The sequence below is a fragment of the Mustela nigripes genome, chromosome 15, assembly GCF_022355385.1.
Source record: "Mustela nigripes isolate SB6536 chromosome 15, MUSNIG.SB6536, whole genome shotgun sequence".
Lineage (NCBI taxonomy): Eukaryota > Metazoa > Chordata > Mammalia > Carnivora > Mustelidae > Mustela > Mustela nigripes.
Genome location: NC_081571.1, coordinates 36,954,881 through 36,981,061, shown reverse-complemented (window position 1 = coordinate 36,981,061; position 26,181 = coordinate 36,954,881). Strand labels below are relative to the sequence as shown.

At 33.4% G+C, this 26,181-nt stretch overlaps 1 protein-coding gene across 5 annotated transcripts in view; it reads right to left on the bottom strand.

The window, feature by feature from the left end:
* Positions 1 to 26,181, bottom strand: part of PCDH17 (protocadherin 17) — a 104,102-nt gene that overhangs the window by 17,292 nt on the left and 60,629 nt on the right. Inside the window, exon 4 of one of the 5 annotated variants that reach the window (XM_059378081.1) lies at positions 1,857 to 2,804. The exons of the other annotated variants lie outside the window; for them this stretch is intronic. Coding sequence (XP_059234064.1) covers positions 2,659 to 2,804 — 146 coding nt within the window. The 3' untranslated portion in view covers positions 1,857 to 2,658. Of the gene's footprint in view, positions 1 to 1,856; positions 2,805 to 26,181 lie in introns of those variants that run through there. 5 annotated transcript variants of the gene reach the window in all.

Below are 26,181 nucleotides of genomic sequence, written 5' to 3'. Positions count from 1 at the left end.
CCAAATAAATTTTTTAGGCAGTTCTGGCATAAAAAAAAAATTAATGAACTTCAATTTGAACAAGTCAAATTTGTACAATGTTTTTTCACAGCAATCTTTAGGAAAATGACAGCAACCTTCTAACTGGACCCTAATATTCCTTTAGAATGGTGCAATTACTTGAGTCGATTGGAGAATGTGAAACCTGCTAGTGGCCACAGAGTTGGGATCACAAAAAGAGAGAACAACTTGAATTTGAGAGAGTGTCACCCTATTTTTACGTGACTTATTTTAATTTTACTGGTTCAGATGAGTATGCTCCTTCATCTAAAATTAATTAGTATTAAAATCCAAGGTCCAATAAAAATGGAATAAAATTTAACTATTTGATTTGGCAAATTTCTAATAAAAGAGGTATTTTAGTGTTTATTCACTGAATTGATAAAAGGATACATGATCACAAAAGAAAACTACCTACTTAATTATTATGGTAAATAAAGTCATTGTAATAAGTACAGCAAAATAGAAAAACTATTAAGTGAGAAGTACTTGGCAAACAAAAACTTCTTATCTATTGGGAATGATGCTTTTACGATTAAAAACATATATATCTGCACATAATTTTACATAAAATTCCAAATATACATGATTCATTGTAAGATTAATCACTTATTTTAAAATTTCACAGTCTAGCATATAACTCATTGATCTACTTATTATCCATAAACATAAAGGTGGTATCTTGTGAACCATATATTTGAGAAATAATAGTGATTTAAACAAAAAACAGTATGATTATTTTATAACACACACAAAATGGTTGTTTTACATATGATCATTCTAGTAGGTTAAAAATCAAAGAAATATATATGTGCAAAGGTAGGAAAAGATTATAATCAGTGGACTCCAGTAACTGAGTTTTAAACTGAAGAGTTTTATTGTAGTATATATGTGGTGGAAAATATTCATGAGCTTCACTATCTTAATACATTAAATGAAAAAAATTCTTGAAATGATAAGATAAATTGTAATATGTCATAACTTTATCAATAAAGGAATACAACTAAAAAGGCAAGCATACATATCCTTATATATGCACCCTTTGTACCCATGATGAAAAAACACATTGCCATATCAAATGGAAATGAATGGAAAGAGCCTTACCTAAGGACAAAAATCTTCTGGAGTTATTTAGTGGATGTAAAAATAAAGGCCTAATCCACTTTACAACAATCTTTGGGTTTCCTATATTCAGCCCTAGCTCCCAGATGACCCTGTGTTTCCCATTAGTAGACAGTCATGGTGAAGTCCAAGTGTGTGCCCAGGTGTTTATGTGCACACACCTATACATGCACCAGAAGCATGTAAGTGCACATGAGCAGAGAATCAACGTCAGATTAAGAGAAAGAGATTTTCAAGAACACATAAAACAATGTGAGGAAATTTACATTCTAAAAGCCAAAATGTTTCTTTGGTATAAATGTTATCCTTAACTTTAATTTTAATTTTTACAGAATTGAGAAATAAAACTTTTTCCCTACTGATTTTAATTTAACGAATGTGAAATCACTAACAGGGATAATTTTATATAGATGTGTCAGTATACATATATGCACATGCACTCACATTGTCAAACTTTCCCCTCACTCCCCCAAATCAGAAATAAGTAAAACTCCCCTCACTGTAACACCATCTGTTTAAGGACTTTACTTGTATTTTCTCTCCATTTCCATTCATTTCCATACAGAAATAATGCAACCTGTTCTCTTTTTCTGGCATGAAGTAAAGCAACACAAATAAATATGACAGTAATTGTTAGATTGCTATAACATACATGTATATTTTTCAAGCACTACAAAATCCTAATAAAATAATTTTCTCCCCTGGCTTTTGCCCCTTGTGTAGAAATTAAACTGCACAGAAACCAATTAGATCTCTCAAAAGCATTCAAATGAGTCAGGCTTGGACAATATACACTTCAAACACAGAAAAATATAATGTGATGAACTAAAATTTCACCTGAGATAGATACTTCTTTCTGTCTTTCACTTAATCCATCTACTTATTTCAAATTTCAATGTGTTTTCTGTATCAGAGTGATGTGTACAGATTTTACAAAGTAATGTGTAAAGAAGCCTTAGATATATTTCCATAAAATAACACTTCTAATATGGAGTGTCATTGCTTGTCCAAAGTGAAAGAAGAATTTGTGGACTCAGTTTCTCAGGTGAAACACAGATTCTTCTTCAGGCTACAACAGTCACATGGCTTGTTCTATATCCACAACCAAAATCCAAGAAAAATAACCAAACCTCTTTCCTATACTAGCTCTCTCTCTAGTCCACCAATTTCTTCCCTAGCATTTCCTAACACTCACTCCAAAGTGAAATTTGTGTAAGCGGTGATTTTTTTTTTTTTTTTTTTTACATTAAGTAATTAAGAACTGGAGCACTTAAACTCACTGAAGAACAACAATAAACGTGAAACATGAAAAACCTTGATCTAGATGAACAGTTAAATTCTCTTTTCAATCCTTAATGTTACACAGCTTTTCCTGAAATCCTAATAGTACTGATGCAGAGATAATAGAATAACTTACTTATTCACTATGCTACTGTTCTTTAAAGAAATAAAGTCTACAAGTTCTGCATTTATGTGTGTATAGTCTTACGAGTGCCATCATCTAACAAGTAAAATTCGGATCACAGAGCAGAAAGCTAGCAGATGAAGAAATTGCTCACCTGGAGGAAGCAGATCAACAGACTGAAGTCTAGTTGTGATGGTGTGTAGGGTGAGGATAGCAAAGGAAAGCAAAGTCGGGAATGCTTGAAAAATAAAATATTTTTAGTTAACAAATAGAAAAACCAAGTGGGAAAAAAGGGCCAATTGAATCACGAATCCTTCTCTATTGATTGCAATTTTTATATTAAAATCTGTTCAACTGATCAATCCCTAAAAGATATGGTCATTGGTATTTCCCCAGATAAAACTTAGTGTTATTGGAAGAAAATTACTTCAGGAGAGTATTTCAGTTTAGATGAGAGAGAAACAATGCAAAGTAACTATATGAACGCCTAGGTCAATGTGAAAAATATGCTTGTGATGATGGACTTATTTATCCTACATAAAATAAAAACTTTTCTGTAATACTGGCTAGAAGATGTAAGGAAGCAGGCCACCAAATCTGTTGCAGACTGTCTGTTCTTTAATATCTCTAGAGAATAAGGCTTTAATAAAAATGTTCACTGCTAGTAAAATTTCGATATGGATTGTCTGGAACTTGTTTGAAACTTAGCTCTTTATTCAGTCACTTAGAAACCCTCAATTTTTAAAAGCATATTGACTTCAGTAATGAGATATACATATATTTCTGTAACAATCTCAACTCTTTTCTTTTTTTACCCAACATATAAATGTTATTTTTACAAAATTCAAAGAAATGCTGCATTTTGTTTTTGTTTTGCTTTTTAAGAACCTCTAACTTAGGTATATATGGATGTATAATTTATCAGTTTCTTAGGCAAAAAAAAGAGAACATTTTGTTTGCATCTAAATGCATAGTCAATATATGAAATCGATTGCCATCTGAAAGTCCTGCCCAAAAAAAAAAAAAAAAGCCTGTTGGTGAGCAAAGTAGCTTTATTTTTTAAATAGTCTCATTTTCTTATTTTCAACCTTTATTCAACATCTGTTGCTTGCTCCTCCCCTGGAATGTAATTATGCAGGATTCCAATGTAAAACAGGTTGAGTAGTTAATAACAGGCAGCTCAAACATTTTTCCACACTGTTGCCCTGCAGATGTTTTCTTTCATTTTTTTTCTTTTCTCCCCTGGCTTTGTGTTTAATTTGTGTATGTTTCTCTCCTATTCTTAAAGTATATTCCCACAACAGATGGAAACACCTGAAAATAAGTTTCCCTCATGCACATGTTTAATGATGCCTATTGTGATATTTAACACAGAAAAGAAAATACAGAATATACAGAATATTGGTTTACAGAAAAATATAATTTATCTGTAAGCCACCTTCTTACTATGTTCAATTTAAAATTCTGAAACGATAACCTGGTTTTTACTAAAGACATATGAGGAAAAGTTTATAGTCTACAACCCTCATTTATTCTTATTTTGTTACCAGACTCATTTGCCTTTTGTGCATTTGACACAATTCTCTTAAGTATTCAATCCTACCATAAATTGGACTTTTTTTTTCTATCCACTAACCATTTTACTATGCAAAAGGCACTTTACATTCACTTGTTAATAATTTAGTAATCAATACTAACATATTTTAGATATGTTCAAAGTATAGCATTTATTTTTTAAAATAATATAATAAGAATCATAAGTATAGAACTCTTTTGTTCAGAAAAATATATTTCATTGAAATTAGAGAGTATAGGGTTGGATATCGTCCCCCAGCAGTCATGTCCACCAGGAACATTAGAATATGACCTTATTTGGAAAGAGGGTCCTTGCAAATGTAATTACTTAAGATGAAGTCATACTGGATTAGAGTGGGCCCTAATCCAAAGTATGATGTTCTTAAAAGAAAACTGAGACACAGAGCCAGTCATACAGAGAAAATGTCATGTGAAGATAGAAGAGATTAGTGTATTAAGCCTGGCATTGCCGCAACCACCAGAAGTAGCTTGAGGCAAGGGAGGACCCTCCTCTAGAGTCATTAGAGACCCCTGATGATACCCCGATTTTGGACTTCTGACCTCCAGTACTGGGAGAGAATAAATTTCTGTTATTTTAAGCCACCTAGTATATTATTTTGTTACGGCAGCCCTCCAGTACTGATTCTGGTGTCTGGAAGTGATGTGCTGTTGGAACAAATACCTAAAAATGTGGAAGTGGGTAATGGTAATAAGCTAGAAGAGTTTTGAGATGCATGATTTTTAGAAGCCTAGATTGCCTTGAGGAGACTACTGGAAAAAATATAGACTTACTGGGAAATAACTTAGTGGGAAAAACTTAATGATTCTGCTCAGAGCTCAGTCAGAAGTGAGATCAGCTAGAGAGAAAGTTTCTATCATCTTTGAGGATAACATGTGGCTTTACCATCAAGAACAGAAAGTACATAGAAATACAAATGTTCAAGGTATTTCTTATAAGGTCTCAGATGGAAATGTTATTGGACAGTAGAAAGCAATCCTTGTCATAAAGTGGCAGAAAACCTGGACAAAATGCTGGTTGAAAAGAAGAAATTATAACTGATGAATTTGTATGTTTAGCTAAAGAGCTTTCTGAGCAAAGTGTAGTAGATGCAGCCTGATTTCTCCTTTCTGCTATAGTAAATGTGAGAACAAAGAGATCAATTAAGGAATGAACTTCCAAGCAAAAAGGAACCAACACCTGATTTGGAAAATTCTCTGCCTATCCAGATAATGTGCTCAGGAAACAAGGGCAATGGTGTGGCTTGACAGCCATTTGCTATAGAGATTAAGGTGTGATATATGGATCCAATCAACCATCATCATAAGAGAAGTTAGGATTAGAGATAAGGTCACTGAGGAAAGATCTGTGGAGAAAGAACATGCTTGTCTAATGGTGTGAATCCCTTCAACCTCCACAGAAGACAGTCTTTGAGAATTTTATGTAACACTCCTAATGTGGACTGAAAAGGACAGAGATGAGACAAAATGAAGGAAAAATTATGCTAACGTACAGCCACAGATACGGGGACCAGGAAGGGTGGGTTACTGTCCCAGAGGGTCAAGAGGACTTAGGGCATCAAGCACCAGAACACAGAGAACTACTCTCAGGCCTTGAAATCTAATAGAATTTGCCTTTCTACATTGCCAACTTCTTTTAGATTAGTAGTTCCTTTATTCCTTCCATTTTCTCCCATTTAGAAGGAGAATGTCTACTCAATGCTTGTTCCACCATTGTGTTTTGGAAACAAGTAATTTCTTTTCCAGTTTGATAGGTCTGTGGAAGAAGAGGAAAGTTGCTCATGAGGGACCACACCAGAGTCCCACCTATACCTGATTTAGATGCTGAGATGTTAGACTCTTTTAGTTGATATTTAGATAAGATATGGGACTTAGAGTTATGCTAGAAAGAGTTAAGATGTTTGAATGATATTGGGAGGGAGTTGATGGATTTTGTAAATGGGGCAGAAGTGAATATCAGGGTCAAGAGAGTAGACTGGGTTGAATACTGCTCCTCCAAAATCCATGTCCACCTAGAAAATCAGAATGTGACCTCATTTAGAAATAGGGTTTTTGCAGACATAATTATGTAAAATGAAGTCAGTTAAGTTAATATTAGGGTGTGTTTAAATCCTATTGACTGCCCTCCTTTTAAGAAGAGAAACAAGAGACATTGAGACAGTCATACAAGGAGAACACCATAGGACCTTGGAAGCAGTCTTGGGAGTGATTTGTCTACAAGTGTTGGCAACTACCAAAAGCGAGGGACAGGCAGAGAAGAATCCTTGTCTAGAACTGTGAGAGAGTATAGCTCTGCTAATACTTTAATTTTGAACTTCTAGTCTCTACAACTGTGAGAAAATAAATTTCTGGTTTTTAAGCCATCCAATTAGCAGTATTTTGTTACAGCAGCCCTAGGAAACTAATACAGATTATCAAAAAACAAAACAAAACAATCAAAAATTGAACAAACAACCTTCAAAATATAAAATGCCCAGATGGCAAAAAATTACTTGGAGAATGACAATGGGGCAAATTAAAAAATAGATTCCAGAAAAGTAAAACAAGATTTATAGGAATGAACTAAAATGTTGTCTTCTATATTAAGGTTCATAAATAAATTAAATTTGGCATAAGAGACGGGTCCATGTGCTAGTAAAATTGATGCTGCTGTGTATAAGGCTTAACTGAAATCACCCAGGAAAAATATATTTGTGTGCATGTGTACGTGTAAGATTATCCAAATCCCATGAAGTTTCGAAATAGAGTATTTTCTTTAAATGCCTGCAAATTAATAGCTCTCTATGCTGCTTTTCTAAAATTGCTAAGACTTCTCTCTTTAGTTTCTATTACTTTTTATTTTTCTGTATACTAATCACATTTTCAGTACCATGTGTATGGAAACTTCACTTAAAATTCCATGCATCCTAGTAGGCTCTTAAACAAAATGTGACTGTAGGTATGTACACATACGTGCATGGGAATTTGGATTAACAAATAAAAAAGTGTCTTATAAGGAGAAAAACACATTTTCATATATTAAATATGGCTTCAATTACATGTATATTTTTAGTCAGAAACTCAGCCATTATCTGAAGGCATATATTAATAAATTTTCCCACTTTTTTGGAAATGAGTGAATAAACATTAAAATAGTCACTTTTTATGCTTGTATGGACAGCATTTGATTTTATTTTTCACTTAAGTGGAAAAAATAAGGCAGAAATATATTTCCCTTAAGAAATATGAGCCTGGGTGGCTCAGATAAGCATCTGCTTTCTGCACAGGTCATTATCTCAGGGTGCTGGGATAAAGCCCCACATCAGGCTCCCTGCTCAGGGGGGAGTCCGCTTCTCCCTCTGCCTCTTCTCTCTCTGCATCTCGCCCCTGCTTATACTCTCTCCTTGCCAAATAAATAAATAAAATCTTAAAAAATATATGATACTTAATTTCACCAAAATATACTGTACATTAGCAAAAGTTATATACATTATTAGCAAAAGCATTTCTTTTTAAGTTAGTTTAGTATATACACATACAATCATTGTGTTTCCTTAGGGTTTTATGTCCCAGCATATTAATATTAAGTCATCTTTTTTTCTGTAAACACTTACCGTAGTCCTTTTGGGCTATTATAACAAACTACCATAGACTGGGTGATTATAAACAACAGAAATTTGATTTTTCACAGTTCTGGAGGCTAAGAAAAAGTCCAAAACCCAGCCACCTACAGATTCAGTGTTTGGAGGGCTTAGTGGAAAGCTCTCGGTTAGTGGAAAGCTGTCTTCTCTCTCTGTCCTCATGGCGGAAGGGGGCCTCTTTTATAGGTTATGAATCCCATTCTTGAGGGCTTCGTCCTCATGACCTAATCTCCCCAAAGCATCATACTGAGGATTAGGTTTCAGCATATGAACTTTGGAAGGATCCATACCTTCAGTCTATAGCAGCACTCTACTTCACGAAAGGAAACAAATGCTGTGGGAGGGGGAAAGACTAAATAACTAAATATCAAATAGGTCTACAAAGAAATGGAACCAAATCTCATAACTGGTCTATTTGGAACTACCCAAAAATGAAAAAAATGTGTGTGTATAGATATTCAAGTACATATACAAAGATGTAACATATAGAATATGTTACATCTTTGTATGTATCAGCTACTGAGTATTCACGTGCCCTTTGCAAATGCAAAGCCTAAGCATAGACCCTGGTTATATATCTCTCCAAGTGATTGAATCTAATGATATGTAAAAACTGACATTAGTATCTTACACATAAATGCAAGAAATTTATCTCATATTGTTTTGTTATACTGTTCACAGTAGAATATTTCTGCCATGTTATTTCAGTTTCTTTAAATGAAAAATCAATGCATGCTTTGTTGCAGCATAGCAAATTACACACTGCTACTTTTTTTCAAATAATGTCTTCAAGTACCGTGCCTGTATCTTAGCTTTCTGTGGATTCTTGGTAGGGATTTGAGTCACTGAGCTGGGCTTTACAATAGCAAAGAGCTATTAAATTAATCTTTCCTTGCTATTTGGATCTCAATCATTATGACGACCTAGAAAAAGAATGCAAAATTAAATTTTAAAAACGGATTTATACTATCACAACTATAATCAAAAGGAAACAATGCTTGATACACTTTGGGTTTTCTACAAAAGTTCAGCTGACTATTAGACTGCTTTAGTGAGCAGATTTTATAATCTGTAATGCTTACCAAAAGCCATGAAGGCATAATAGGCCATGTAATCATCATTATCTTTGACGATGGCTACAGAGAGGAGAAAATCATTTAATCCATGTTACTTTGATGTCGAAACAGAATGGTACACTAAGAGGTACAGGCTGGATTATGATCAAATTTCAGGGATTTCAAACCTATGTAGCTGAATTCTCAGTCATTTTAGTCTTGAAGTCAGAGGACAGGTATCTAAGAATATTAAAACATCCAACTAAGTCAGAAGAAATCTTACCAAAAAATTCTCTGTGAATTTCCTTACTTCAACAACAAAAAACAGTTAAAAAAAAAAAAAGGCAAGTCAACATTCTTCTTATGAAAGAAAGCAAACATCACTAGAGGACAGTGCAAGCAAAATTACTGAGCTTAGATACATGCCACAGGTACAAATGAGTTCTATTCTGAGAGTTTATTCTTTCTTCTGACTTTGGGATTCAAAATTATTTTATTACATAAAAAAGCCATAGTGAAATAGATTCTTAGTTTAGTTTACAAAAACCCGCTTAACTTGTAGGGTGGCTAACTATAGTACTAAGAATACTAATTTTGGCTTTAATTTGAAGTCCTAGCAACAAGGAACAATAAAACATAATAGGAAGTGGAGGAGGAACAGAGCTCATTCCCTCCATCCCAGACACTGGAGTGATTCTAGGAGGACATCTGAGTAAGAGTTTGTTTTCTTCCAATCTTCTTTGTTCTCTCTTCTGTATTTTCCCTCCATTGAACACACTTACTCCCACCCTTCAATTTATTAGACTTCCCTTGTGTTCCCAATCGAGAAATATCCCACCGGGTTTATTTACTCCCTCAATAAGTTTGCTATGCTCCCAAATTACCTAAAGATTTTTTCCTCCCTCAAGAAAATTCTCTTTCCTGCCACACAGTGCATATCTGGTACAGGTTGCACATACAAACATGAAAACGACCAGATTAAATTTATCCAAATTCATGTGACTTAATAAACCCCCAGACCTCAAAACTTAGAGAAAAAAGAAAGCACCTTTTATGACCTTTTTAATGAATTTCTTGGCCAATGAGTCCATGTCTTTACAAAAATAGTAACATTTCCAAAACAAGTTAACTGTCTCATATGTGGAAATTGATCAAAGTAAACTGGGGACCTAAAAACACGGCCAGGGGGGGGCACACCAATGCACATGTGCACCTGCATTCACACAGATGCATACACACTTTCACAGAGAGACAGAAAGGCCAGTGTCGCATGGGAGCCTGCCAGCATCCCTGGCTGTGCCTGCTTCTAATAGCTATTTCCTTTTCCCACTTTTTGAAGGCACAGTCAGCAGCAGGGGTTCAGAATGTGGCAAAGACAATGAGGAAGGGAGAGTGTGCTTCTGTGTATGTGGGTCATTTATAAATCAGGCGCTGCCTGTCTTGCTCCATGCAGCTGCATGTGACACCGCTGAGCTCTTTCACTACCCGGAGAGCACAATGCAGGCTATCTATGAGAGGCCTACCAGCTCCGACTCTAGCTCTCTGCTCGGGGTGGGGAGTTGAAAATTTCGATCTTTAAAACTGCATTCTCAGCTATAAATAATACTTGGCAGTTAGAATAAGGAGAAAGGGCTGAAATCAAATTTGGCAGACCCCCTAGCTGGATCTAACATCTTAGCGCCTTTGTTCTGAACTTCTACATTGTTTCCTTTCCTCACCTGCAAAATGGGGATATCCTCATTGGGCCCTTGTGGGGAGGAATCACACACATGCATGCCAAACACTTAGAAGAGTTCACAGAAACCACTCAGTGAAGGCTGCCGTGAAGTTATAATGGCAGGGTAGTGCTGGCAAGTCAAAGAAAGTACAGCAAAATTTGCACATAAACTCCATGTGAATGTGGAGTCTGCTGAAGTGAAAGCCATTCGTCTTAGGGCTCAATGTTTGAGCATTACAGAGCAAAACATGCCATTCCTGTTGTCGCTTTTGCTTTTAATGTGCTCAATATAATACTTCTCAGGCCAAATTCAAGCATATAAGGAGTATTACACATAATCTTTGGTGGGGGGTGGTATTAATTTACACAGTAGTGGTGAAAAAGCCATAAATATATGATTCTTTCCTTCTAGGGCACTTTTGGAATGAATAGCGTCAGAATTCCAGAAACACTGATGTTCTGTCTCTATGCTTCTCTAAGAGGAAAATGTATTCAAGATACACACAAATAGTGAAGATCCGTTTTCCTGAAGAATAAGATGACTGGATGGAAAGCAATTTAAATCACGAATTCCCTGTTAAAACAAACATTTTAAAGCAGAAAACAAAATTCTGGGTATTTTAAAACTAGAACATGAGAATCTAATACCTCTAGCAGTTGTGAGAGGTATGTATGCATTTCCTGTCCTTTGCCTTTAGGGATTCTTTAATAGAAAAATCTGAGAAATACCAGAAAGGCAAAGGATTTGACCTGGGCCACACAAACCTGAAGCAGATTGAAGGTTAGAATGGTGTTCCGTGGCTACCATACAGGTTTTTCCCATGCTCTACTTCTATTCAATTATGTACATAAATAAATAAATAAATAAACAAAATCAGGAATTCAAAGTACTACCATCACAAACTAATTGGATAAACTATGAAAAGTAAAGTTAGTTTTTGTTTTTCTTTGATTTTTTTTTAAAATCAATTAAGTTCCATTTTTAACAATTCTTTCTGCCATATCTAAATATGGGGAGAAAATAATGAAGAAAGTTTAGTTTTTGTTTGATCTTCTTCTTTTTTTTTTAGGAGTTAATTTTTTTTAGTAATTTCTACTTAAATTCACAACCCCGACTGAGATAAAAAGTCACCTACTCCAACAACTGAATCAGCCAGGCGCTCCTGTTTGGCCTTCTATTCATTATTTACCTATGGTTTATTACCATTCAAAGAAATCATGACTCAAAAAAATACATCTTTTTTAGATTTTTTTTCAGAGAGGCAGGCAGAGAGAGAGAGGAGGAAGCAGGCTCCTCCACTGAGCAGAGAGCTGGATAAGGGGCTCAATCCCAGGACACTAGGATCATGACCTGAGCTGAAGGCAGAGGCTTTAACTCACTGAGCCACCCAGGCACCCCTCGAAAAATTACATCTTATTTAGCTCTTTATTGAACATTGTGGAAAGAACCTTATTTTCAGAATTGTTTGCCTGAACTTTTCTTAGAGCCTATTTCAGGTCTCCATGTATGTGATTTACTGCTCACATACAGAATAATAATCACATTGACACACTTCGTTTATATTTTTCCAAAGATATTTGGACAACTTCAGTATAACCCCAAACAAAAGAAAGCAAGTATTCCCTCCCACACTCAGGCCATCTCTTAAACCAGGCATCTAAACTTCCTTCTTTGCAACTATTGTTTATATACATCCACAGTCTTTGTGTAATTTCAATCTCAAGGGAAATGTAATTATGTATCATAATTTATACTTTAAGGATGAGAGGTTTAGAGATCATACAATAAAAGGTCTTTATTTTCCAGGTGAGAAAATTGGAATTCAGAATAGTTAGTAGCAAAATAAAAATTACTCTCCTGATCCCAAGTATAGTTATTATTCCTCACTCTGTGTATCTCTACATTTTTCTTTTTATGTTGCATTTTTGTAGTAGTCACCCATAAATAACAGGTGACCATATGACATACTGTCTAAGCAAGGGTATTTTTTGAAAATGATAGAGACCACTATTAATGACTATGCCTGGACAACAGGTGCTGACAGAGATTTTTCTGGGTAAATCATGACAAATGATAATCTACCCAGAAAGTAAAGAAAGATCAAGGTTAACACCCTGTGATTTGTCTCTGAAAAAGTGATTAAAAAAAAAAAAAAATGAAAATCTTATTTGGGATCAGTAATGTTAACTTTTCTTCTAGAAACTAATATGACTTTTTATTCTTTAAAACTGGAAAACAATCATATATTTATTGACTGAATTAAAAGCTGTTTCATCTACATACATAGAAAAATTCAGTAGAAAATCTTTACTGCTTGGGGCACTTGGGTGGATCATTTGGCTGGGTGTCTGACTCTTGATTTTAGCTCAGCTCACGCTCTCAGGGACGTGAGATGGAGCCCTGTGTTGGGCTCCCTCTTGGGTATGGCACCTACTCCCTCTCCTTCTGCCCCACTCCCCTTTAAAAAAATAAAAATAAAAATAAAAAAGAAAGAAAAGTAAAGAAGAGAAAAAGAAAAATGAAAGAAAGAAAATCTTAATTTCTTTTGTGAGAAAAATCCACACAGCCACAAACAAAAATAAGGGGCTGTTAGGAAAATCCATAAAAAATATTAAGTTAATCAAAAACCTTTATTTTTAAAATCAAAAACCTTTAAAGAAAATTAAAAGTTATAAAATGTAGTGATAAAAACATGCTTTGTAAAAAAAATCTAATAAGTAAAACAGTAAAAAACAAATATAAAAATAAAAATATAAAACAAATATAAATATATATTTGTTGTAAAAACAAATATAAAAATAAAAGAAGGATGAAAGGGCATTAGATCGCGAATGAAAATCTAAGTATGCAAAGAGACTGTATGAATTAATCATACAAAACAGAAGGGAGAAATATAATGTGCAAATTTGATGAAGCAATTCTGGTGGTGCTCACTTGAGTAATCAAAGAATGACAGATCAATAATTAAAATTAGAAAGATAACGAAAGAATAGTTTCTTTAAAATTCAGGAAATTAATAGAAAGGAAACCTCACCTCTTTCTTTAATTTGGGGAAAAAATAAACCAGGGATATGAATTATTTCACACACATACAAACTTTAAAAACACAAATCAATGAAACATAACTAAATAAAGACTCTCTAATATCTCTTTTGACACAACATCAATGCCTACAAGGGAATGTACACATTACAATAATACATGCCGAAACCATTCAAATGTACCATGGCTAGTAATTATCTAGGACACTAAAAGATCTTGGCAAAAGTTAATCTAATAAATACGCCATTATCTTTAATACTTCAAATCTGCGCCTTGAGCTAAACAGTTGTCAAAACGGAGCTCTGTTTACATAGAACTGAATCAGAGTGAGGAAATAAAGATGTCAAGGCTTTTCTACTTTTTTTCCTTTCAGCAGTTGACATGAAATGATTAGCTGGTACATTGTATTCTGACTTTCCACATGGTGCCAAAGATCACTTTTTTTCCCCTCATAAATATATGCTGCATAACGTGAAGGTGACTGCTCATTTGAGTCCTTCAGCTCTGAAAACTGGCTTTGGCAGTACTCAAGGCCATTTTACAAGGCAACATCTCTGATTATTATATCTCTGTGACCTGAATGAATCAGCTTCAGAGTGAGAGACAATATGTTAGCATATTTTTTGAGGGGGTCACATTAATGATTTCTGTAAATCAGGTGAATTCATTTCACTAGATGGTACTCAAAATTAGTATTGTAAACTGTTCAAAACACAATATGGTGTTCTTTGGTGTTTTCAGTAACATTAGCAGAAATAATTGCCTGCTGTTTCCCTGGAAGATTAAGAGAAACCAATATGATCTTTACAAAACAGGAAAGACCAATGTTGGAACCTGATTTTCCTTCACAACTGTGCCCCTGCACAGGTAAATGTTCTGTAACCTCAATTTCTCTATAAGGTCAACAAGAAAAGTTGGTTCCCATGAGAATCTCCCTGTAATGGTAATTAAAATAAGCATATGAATGATCCTATGTTATTAAAAATAAGCAAAACAAAAAAAAAACCCAAAACCCTCTCTTCTCTTCTTATATGTATTTTTATATACTTTCCATATTTATGCGTATATATAAAAATATAACCAATTCAATCAATTCAGAACATTTTATAGACCAATGATGCCACAAAGTACATCAGGTTAAAGTAAAAATCCACTTGATGAAATTCCTGTTAACACCAAAATATACATTTTATTGCTTTCTCAAGGTTATGGATGTTCACTGTCGTGGAATTTAGATGCCCCACTGTTATGACTTTATTATTCATGAAAGAAACTGAAGAATATCTGGAATACTAAAATATGTTTTAATACATTTGAAATAATGATGGGAAGAGATGTAGGATTATGATCTATTTGATTTCATATAACGAAGACAACTTAATTCATGTAATTTGAAGTGCAGCAGACTTGTAGTCTTGGTTCCTTTTTGTTTCTGACCCCCTTTCCAACTTTCTTGGCAACCTTAAAAAAATTCACCTTTGTTTTGAGCTGTAGGATGAGGATGCTAAACATATAGACTCTGTTTTATTTCATTATCAGTATGCTATGATCTTAAAAAACATTCTAGGATATTTGACTTTTGATTCTTTTTATTTTTTAATTTTATTCATTCATTCAAAAGAGAGAGAGAGACCACAAGTAGGCAGAGAGGCAGGCAGAGAGAGAGAGGGGGAAGCAGGCTGTGCACTCGGCAGAGAGCCCGATGCGGGGCTCAATCCCAGGACCCTGAGATCATGACCTTGGCTGAAGGCAGAGGTCAACCCACTGAGCCACCCAGGTATACCCCTTGACCTTCGATTCTACGTAAAGAACATATAAAGGTGGTCATTTATATCCAAGCACTGCGATTTGGTAACAAGTGGTTCATAGCTCACTTTTGGTAGGAATGTGTTTATAATAAACCTAAATAGCAAATAACATGGTAAGAGAGCTATTCATGTTGGATATAAGAAATGGTTGGCTTCTTAACAACATTTTTTCTATTCTGCTTATTTGGCAAAATCTTTGCATTTTTTTTTTTTTCTGTATGAGTTGTATATAGTACATGTTACATTAACATAAATCTGTAAAGATAGCTTATAAAACTAATATTCCATTAGGAATAAAGAAAGTCATCTTAGATTTCTAGCACGAAACACTCATGCAAAAATTTACTAAATTGCTGTTCTGCAACATGGCTAATATGCATAAAAATAATTTTATTTTATGAATAAATAAGAGCTACTCTGCCTAGCCATGAAGTCTAGGAAGAGCAGAAAACCAATCTGAATTCAGGGGTTTTTAAACTTAATGAAAACAAGTGCATGTCCCTCAAGGAGGGAGGGGCTCTAAAAATGGGAGCAGGTGTCGAAAGGAATGGAAGATTGTCTCCAGAAAAAATGGATCTTCTACCATAAATAAAGCAAGTGATTGCTCTAAAAAAGTGTAGTATTAATAATCAGTAAATAAATAAAGGATAAAAAAGAAAAAAGGCCCCACACAATGATCACAAGTATTTCCTAATGATTTAAGTCTACTTAAAAATCCAGAAAAATTGAGAATTATTTAAAACAAATCAAGTGGGCAATTATCAGTTTGTTGAGAGTGTCAATCAACTATGGACGTGGGAGGAATTTAAATAGATGAGAGCACTGCCAACCTTCATATTTGACTCCTTTCTTCTACTAACACAGATAAAAACTTGGGTAGTTTCACTGTCATTTAGAAGGAAGACATTTTTTTTTTCTCACTGTGAATTTCAATTTAGAATTCTTTTCTAATCTCTATTGTTAATACTCAAAATGCATAAAATCTTATATCTTACTTAAAAAAGAGAACCACTAACTGCCTTCATCTAGTGTAAATGATAACAGTACATTTAAATCTCACAATGAGTGCTTTGAAATAAGTAATATATTTTGCATGATACTGTTTAAGACTGAGTGCAAGAATTAATTCTAAATTTGAAGACAGTCAAATTATTTCCCTTATTTTTTTGTTTGCAAAAAAGTACAAAACTGTATTTTCTTCTGTTCAAATAATCTATTTGAAGTAACACTGACATTTTCTAATGCTATTCTATTTTCAGTTCTTCTATTTAATTAATGTGATTTTCTTTCTTACAGTGTTAGGGCTAAATAAATTAGTTTACATGAAATTACTAAAAATTTACAAAATAAGAATTTGTTCCTCGAAAACGGAGGATTTAAATAATTTTATGCCATCTGCAGTTTTCTTTTTGTGTTCTGGAATGAAATAGTATTCTCGTAAGATGTGGTCTATTGAAAGTTAAAAGTAACTGGTTTAGAAAACCAAGGTAATATATACAAATAAAATATAAAGATCAACCATCTATTTTATTTCTTGGTAAGAACAACTGTTATAATATCACATAAGTACAGAGTTTACAAGCTGTGTTCACATTTATCAATATACTTGAACTTCATCTCTAAAGAAGACGGGCGTTGCTATTCCTTCAACAGGATCCTGAAATCTGGCATTAAAGGGACAAATGGCAAAAATAAACCAGAATCCAGGTTTTCTTCTTCGCCGTTTACTTCCACATGAACCAAGATATCCTGATCAGACTTAAAGTACAAGAATAATTGCAAAGCCATAATCCCTTTTTTAGTAATGTGGGAATGACATCTAAATTACTAAATTACTGTCTGTGAGGACAGTGATGATAAATGTAAAGAGTTATGTGATACATGGCAAAGAGGTATTCTACTGCATTGGTCCATAATTCTTAAATTTGGCCCAGTTTTCCTATCCAAAATCAACTTTACTTCAGAAAAGCTTAGTTGGGGGAGGGAACTGATAATCAGCAGGTTATATGTTAAAAATGGGTTGATTTTTCTGAAATGATCAGAGTAAATACCATTTCCCCTGAAGACATAACTTATCTTCAGAAACCAGTATTTTCCCTTCCTTCCTTCCCTCTTTCCTTCTTTCCTTTGTTTTTTTATCTTTCTCATTTGCAATCTTCCTTTTATCTTGTATGCTTTTATATGACAAACACGATTCTGACAGATCTCAAAACCAAGGAGATAAGCTAGTATTGATATTAAGAGGTGACAATTTGCAAACTGAATGTGATCATGCCCCTCCTTTTTGAGAAGTACTGAAATTTTTAAGGTGTACATTATCATATATTTGGAGCCATTTTTCCCCCTAAGATTTACTTATTTATTTTGAAAGAGAGAGAGGGCACATATGAGAGAGAGGGAAGGGGCAAAGGGAGAGTTTTAAGCAGACTCTGGGCTGAGCCCAGAGCAAGATACAGGGCTCAATCTCAGGACCCTGAGATCATGACCTGAGCTGAGACCAGGAGTCCACTGCTTAACCCACTTTGCCACCCAGGCGCCCCAGACACATTGTTTTATACTGGGTACCTCACAATAGAGAAAAGGCAATTCAATTTTCTCTTCGGCATATACTCAATTTTATTTATTTATTTATTTATTTATTTATTTATTTATTTTTTAAAGATTTTATTTATTTATTTGACAGACAGAGATCACAAGTAGGCAGAGAGGCAGGCAGAGAGAGAGGAAGGGAAGCAGGCTCCCTGCTGAGCGGAGAGCCCGATGCGGAGCTCGATCTCAGGACCCTGAGATCATGACCTGAGCCTAAGGCAGAGGCCTTAACCCTCTGAGCCACCCAGGCGCCCCCATATACTCAATTTTAACTTATTTGGAAAAGAAAAACCAGTTTATTTCATTTCTTGCTGGCAGTAAGAACCTCTTCTAAAAATTATAGTCAACTGGATAATTGAGGCCTTCACTTACAAGAATAAGAGTGTGTCCTACTTAGCAGGTATGCTAAGCAGCAATTAACTGGTTAATAACATACAAAACACTAAAGTCTATATGACACAAAGGCCAAAATCTTTCTACTCTTCATCAGGGATTATAGAAACATCCTGACCCAGCTCTCTGGACACACAGGAGTTGCCATCCTGATTCAGATCCTTGATTAATATACTCTAGAATGATACATCTGGCAATGGCCTACATAGGTTCTCTCTCAGGACTAGGGAAAAAATAGACCCTATTAAAATGGAACAATTATACTACCAAATACTATGACTGTATTTTGGTTTGCAGCAAAACAAAATGAAACAAGAAAAGGCTAAAAACCTTAAAATAATCACAGTGGATTTCAGGAGACTTCAGGATACTATAAAACAAAATAAAATTTACATTTATATTGTTTATCATAGAGACTAAAACTACTACTTAGTGTGTTTATGTAACAATAAATAAATTCACACAGACTTCATTTTGAAGATCATAAATCTGTTTTTAACATCTGAATTAGCTAATGTCTCGTGACATTTTTCTTAATAATACAGGACATTCAGTTCCTCAAGGAATCACTGCCTAGAAGAGGAAGACTGACACCAGGATAGTCCTTCATTCTCATTGAAACCTCTTCATATTCATTACTTTTAGAATTTCAACAACTGCTTTCTAGGATGGTAAATATGCAAGGCCTTGCTGAACATAATTTTACACATAAAAAAGTAGCTATTATAATGGAGGAATTACACTGTGCTCCAAAAATATTGCAGAAAGAACCCTTCTCCAACAGGCATTTTGAGCAATAAACACCTTTGACTGAGAAAACAGCATGTAGAGTTATATATTTGGACTGGTTTACCTACTTCTAGCCTTTACATCTTAATAACTGAGTCAAGATCCAACTTTTAAAACATCAAAGTAGGACTGATCCCATTTGCATCTAACTTGACCCAGAAAAAGTATATAGAACTTGGCTACGAAATATCCAGGACACGTTGCCATTGATTATCTGCACCTTCCTGATATGCCATTCTTTGCGTAGATGGACTAAAAAATATACTTCACTGAGTGCTGCAATATGGTCTCTAAAATTTATGTATCCACAGTTTATAAATTGGAAGTATTTTTACAAACTCTTTTGACTTTAATTGGTCTCTGAAGACATGGCATAAATTATTGTAAGAGAATACAGAATATGAAACCGTAAAAATGTAACAGGTTTTTAGATTTTCTTCTTAAATCAGGGATTTATAAAACTGTGGTCTTTTTTTTTTTGCAATATGTATATTTTCCAAACATAATAAAAGATCATAAAGTGTGAGAAAGTAGAATAAAAAGATGTACATAATTAACAAAATGATTATTTGAAGTGAAGGGCTGTGTAATAATTCAATCCGTCTTATAAAAGATATTTCTCAGTAGTTGAAAATTTAAAAAATAAAGCATATTTAGCATATTTATACAAAGCATATTTGTATAAAGCATATTTATAAATAAACATTAAAAAAATTAGTGTTAAATTATTGCATTGCCACAATCAGATTTGAAATAGTAAGATGCAGAATATTTTAAGCAATTAATTTATCATTACCATACAAAGTATATAGGATCCATCCCTACTTTAATCAACCTGTAATTCCTCTAATAATATGCTTAAGCTTTAAAAAGATAAAATATGAAAGTGCAATGCAAAATTTTTTAGTTTACCTGAATTTGAAAATTTGAGTATTATTTGAAAAAATATATTTTGTGTCCTAACTCCTTGATATACTTATCAAAGTAAGTGAACATATCAGCTTCCTTAAAAAAATTTTTTTCCTCAAATACTATTTTAATTCACTATGAGTTTGTAACACTGAAACAGAAAAAATGTTGATCTGTATTCAAGTGTCCCTTTTCCTTAAAACAGCTGTTAGTTTCCTTGGTATTTGAAAATTGTGGACATATCTTAAAGTGGAAGTACTGACAATAATTATATCTCTTGAAATGAAGAATCAGGAACTGTATCCTCTAATCTAAACTGTGTCATGGTTTTCTTTTAGCTTTGGGAAAGCTAGGAAATTCCACTGTCTCGGCTTCTTTAATTGAAGAAATCCTTAAACCTCTTAAACCTCTTAAAAGTTTATTTATTAGAGAAATGGACATGAAATGCTTTGATTGTAAAACAAGTTCAAATAAATACAAAATCAGATATTGTATCATATAGATTATCTTCCTGATGAATATGCATGTTTATATATACATAATGTTTGCTTTTTAATTGGAATGGTAATTTGGAAAATGAACTTTTACAAAATGAGCTAGAAAAACTAAATAAGCATTATTTTCCCTCCCCTTTGAAAGGAACAGCATGAACAGAAGACTTAAAAAAAAAGAAGAAGAAGAAAAGAAAAAGAAAAATGAGAAACAAAGTACTAATGTAGAATAAGTGAATGTGAAAATACAAATTGATTTTTGTTCTTCCCTTCTGTTCTAGATTATATTAATTCATTGAGCATTGTCACTTTTAGAGCTGCAATCTAATAAAGGGAGATGAAATACATACAGCATTGTAGAATTTCCAGATGTAACTATTTTACAATAAATAAAATATTTAAATTATCAGGGAAGAAACTAGGTGGACTAATTTATGGTACATCTTAACTCATTTTAATAAAAGGTCTTGAAAGTTTTATTTCATTGTAAATAAGATTGCCAAATATCAGCCTAGTTAACTTCAAAACATTATAAATATTACAAAAGTGAAAAATAAAAGAAAACTAATACAGATAAAATTAACTGTTGATAAATGAAGAGAGCAGCTAGTCAAAGTAACATTCAGTCTTTGTACAGAAATGAAAGCTGGCCGTGTGCTCCCTGGGCATGGCCGGGAAAGGAAAATTTCTCATTTATTTATCCATAAAATTGCAGACAATTTAATAATAAGCATAGAACTGTTATTCAAAGCATGAAAATGCTAAATATCAGTGTCTGGATACCAGAAAATAGAGGATGAAAAGAAATAGTAACAGAAATTTTTATCAGTCTGCACCATGAAATATTATCAAGTTGAAATTATCTTCCTGAATTTTATAAGCCTTTTAACTTCCTGTTCTCACTGGCATTTATTAAACCATAAGTCACCTTAAATTGGTTTACTTGTATTAAAATTTAATAAGCTCTAGTATACATTCAAAATAGAAAGTCATAGTCTCATATGCATTCAAATATAGATTTGTCTTTAATTTAAAAATAAATACCTTTGTTAGTTGGCATAATATTAACATGTTTGTTGACTTAGGAAAAAGTAAAATATGTAAGGGTGATATATTTCACTTTGGAGGAACTAAAATTATTCTAGATTGGCTGTCTTATCTATGAATTAAATTTTAAATAATTTTCTTTCTCATGGATTCTCCTTCAAACTAAGCATTTCCACTTCAAATACACAAGGGAGGTGAGTAAAGCTATTTGTAAAGCTATTAAACTTTTAATTGATGTGTACACACTCCATCTATGAGTAATAAAAATAGCTTGTATTCTTTTTAAAAATTAAAATGCAAATGTTAAAAGCTTTAACATTAAAAAATAATCACAGAGGAGCCAACTAGAACAATATTAATTTTTAGGTTTTGCTTTTCTTTGTTTCACTTACTTCTCCATTGTTCTTATATTTCAGTTTTCTTGCACAATCACTGTTTATCTTATTGCATTAAAAATCCTTTTATAGTAAGCTTTGATTTGCCCTCAAACACCAGTCTCAGAGAAAGTAATAAAGGTACCACTTTTACCCTAAAAAAACGAGCCACTTGGATAATAAATCATGTGGTTATTAGAATAAATTGTCACTAAGTGGTATTAAGATGGTTATGAGTTAATGAGTGAATGAAGTTAATTTATTTTTTGAATGAAGTTAATTTAAAATGAACAAAAAATTTATTGCATTACTCTCTATATATTTTTAATAGAATTCTGGTTAAAATAATTAAATATCTGTAATTTCTTCATATCCAATTTTGGGAAACACTTTTGACTAATGAGTTGGTAAATAATCACCAAAGAATTAACACCTTATGCTTCCAGTGAGCAAGAGCAAAAGAAAAAACAGTATAATACAGACATTTTTCAGAAGATATATTTTTAACTAAAATGTATAACTTGCAAAATGATTCTGCCAAAATGTTGATGCTGCATTTAAAAATCACAAGGGATACCATTTTCAAAGGTTATATCGTTATATTGTCAAATGAAGGGCATACAATATAACTAGTTAGAGTAATGCAATTAGTGAACATGCTGTGGTTAGATATTTTTGAAAATTGTATCTGGCACAAAGTAAAGACTACACAATTTACAGATCACACATCATCAAACATAAAAATGATACTATAAAGAATTTGTACTGTGGCTCATGCACTGAATCATCTTTTTTTAACCCATGAGAAATTTCACTTTTATTCAGAAGTCATATTCTCTGATTGTAGCTACATACTAAATATATTATTTCACCTACTAAAAATTCATGATTTTACTCATTTTTGTTCTTTCCATTCAGTTTCAGTTGCATAATTTGATAAAACAAGGTATATTCCTTGTGTGAATATTATGGTAATAATTTTAGGTTTTCTAAACTGCTATATCTAAAACCTGAATTCTCTTACTTCGTTAAACGATCTCCTTACATTCTAATTGAATAAAGAACCTTTGAGCATAATCCCCTAAACTCTTTATTGCATTAAACTGACATTACAGTAATTCTTAAAACTGTGAAAGCATTTTTGCCCAAATAAAGCCAACAGTATAAGAAAAACCTAGTATGAATATGGTTAGGGTGTTGGTCTAAAAATTAAAATAATTATTTTTTCATGTGTGATTTCTGAAACCTAAGTATGGAATATGAAAAACCAATTATATTTCCTTCTTAAGAATATCCCCTTTATGGATATGGGATTAGTTATCCATGTGAAAATTTTGAGGAATCTAGAGTCTGTTAATTTTTAAAAATTCCTATGGAGATCTGTATGTCTTCTTTGGAAAAATGTCTATTTGTAATGATGTGGATAAAGCCAGAGAGTAATACGCTACGTGAAATAAGTCAGTACAGAAAGAAAAATACCATATGATTTCACTCTTACGTGGAATTTAAGAAAGAAAACAAATGAGCAAAAAGTAAAAGAGAGAGAGAGAGAGAAACCAAGAAACTGACTTCTAACTGTAGAGAACAAACTACTGGTTACCAAAGGGGAAGTAGGAGGGGGGAATGGGTTAAATAGGTGATGGGGATTAGAGGGCACATGTGAGGAGCACTGAGTGTTGTATGAAATGTTGAATCACTATATTGCACACCTGAAACTAATAACACACTAACTAATGGTAACTAACTGGAATTTAAATAAAAACTTTAAAAAATTCTTATGGAGTTTTAGTTTTTATTAGGTACCTGAAAAAAATTCATGTTCTTTGAGACAGTAATTTGCTTCTAGGATCAATTCTTAAAGAAATAAGAGATATTATTGTAAATTCAACAGTACATTATTTATAAGAGTAAAGTAAAATAGCCCATTATTTATAAAAGAAATTATAAAGTATATGTATATGTTTATGATACATAATTTTCCCCAAATAGATGCATACATCAATAAAGACCTTTTCAACCACAGTTTTGAACACTGAGTTTGAATACTGAGTTGAATTCAACTAAGGCTTTTGAAGACTTATAGGCTGGGGATTTGCTCAAGATATAATATAATGCTATGCGTCAAGGGAAATATATATATATTATATATATATATATTATATATTTGGGATTACTCCAATTGCAAAATATATATATATGTGTGTGTGTATACACCCATATCGGCGCGTGCGCGCGCGCGCGCGCGCGCACACACACACACACACACACACACACAATAAATCCAGAGACACTAAAGAAACATACAAACATGTTTTACAAAGGTTGTCTCCAGGGAATTACAATTTAGAATTCCAACGGAATTGGATATTTTAATGTAAAAGAATCCAATTTAGATGATTCTTTCTTTGTTTTGTTTTGTTTCGTATTAGGTCACTCAATTTTATTTTGTCTTTTTTTCAGTGTTCTAAGATTCATTGTTTATGCACCACACCCAGTGCTCCATGCAATACGTGCCCTCCCTAATAGATCACAAGCATCATCAGTAAGATAAATAACCAGAAACTGTATCCTTTCCACTTTCCATGAATGGTGCTATACTATCTATCTACCCCGTTTTTCTTCCCTAATGCCTCCTTCTACCTCAAACTCACCTCCTCTGCCCCAGCCATGCTGGACGTTGTGCTCCCCCCCCTACACACTATATTTCCACGCCATTCATTCATTTATTTGTTTGTTTGTTTTTATTATGTTCAGTTAGACAGCATATAGTTTTCAACTATATCATTAGTTTTCAACGTAGTGTTCAATAATTCATTAGTTATGTATTGACCCCCAGGGCTCATCAGCACACATGCCCTCCTTAATACCCATCATCTGTTTACCCTATCGCCCCCTTCCCCCTCCCTTCTGTAACCCTCAGTTTGGTTCCCAGAGTTCAGAGTTTTTGTGCTTTTCATTCAATATGTCAGGTAAGCAAGTAGAAGAACTGGTCGTTCACTGCTTAGAACTCTCTTCCCCAGGGAGCAATCGGGCTGTACTCTCTCACTACCTTCATGGCTCACCCTACTCATGACTTGCATGTTCACTAGAATGTATATTTCTCCATGAGGACTCCTGTCTCCACCTTCTACAATATATCTGGCTTAGTGTAGATAGTGAAAAAGTACTAAGTGAATGAATGTTATTGCCCAGAAATATTTTTAATTATTAATACATCATCATCCATCCTTATTATGAGCAACAACAGGACTGCTGAAAATTTGGGACAGTGCAAACGAATTCCCTCTTGATGAATTTTTAGTTATTGATATTACACGTATAGAATTAATCATATTTCTATACTGAGGAAATAATTGGTAAAATTTGAGTAGAGGCTGAAAAATCAATCTTACAGTGGCAAAACTTTTCAGAGTCCATATTTCTGTATACATATAGCATTGTAAAGGGTAAGGCAAGATAGAGAAAACCTAACTGGTTCCTTTCATTTACAGGTAAGGTACTAAAGACCTAGCAAGTTAAGGTCCTAGTGAAAGACAGAGATAAGCAACTGGTATTACTGAGCCAATGCCAGAAATGAATCTACTAACTCCAGATATGACATTCATTACAATGATGGAAAAAGTTTCAAGTCTTCTTCCGTGTATTTGATGATACATGAAAATAACCTTATAATATACAGCATTTCTATAAATACTCATGCAAACATTTCTGATACTTAAATGTCAGTAGGTATTTGTGAAACAACAAAACAAAAAGAAATCTTGTATTAAAGACAGATCAGCCTATATATAACAGTCACTAGCCTTGTTTTTTTTTTCTCACCAAAAAATAAAACAAAATAAAAAATGCAAAGCAAAAATAAAAAATGTATGTGTTGATTAGTATAAAGTTTTATTATACTTGCTATATGTAAGCCCAATTTTTCCTAGAGAATTTTAAATGCACTATTTAATGATCCAAAGAGAAAAGCTCATGACTTCTGAAAATTTCAGAGAAAATGGATTGGAAATGGGGGATGATTGTATTAAGCTTTTCTCAGCAGAGAAAAAATTTCTAAAGATGTTTGTACTTCATTGCAGTATGGGTAATCTCAATGACCAGTCAACCTCTACACAGTTTATCCTGACCAAAATACTCTCACAGGATTCCAACCAGCCTGAAAATATTGTACCTGATGGGAAAAAATA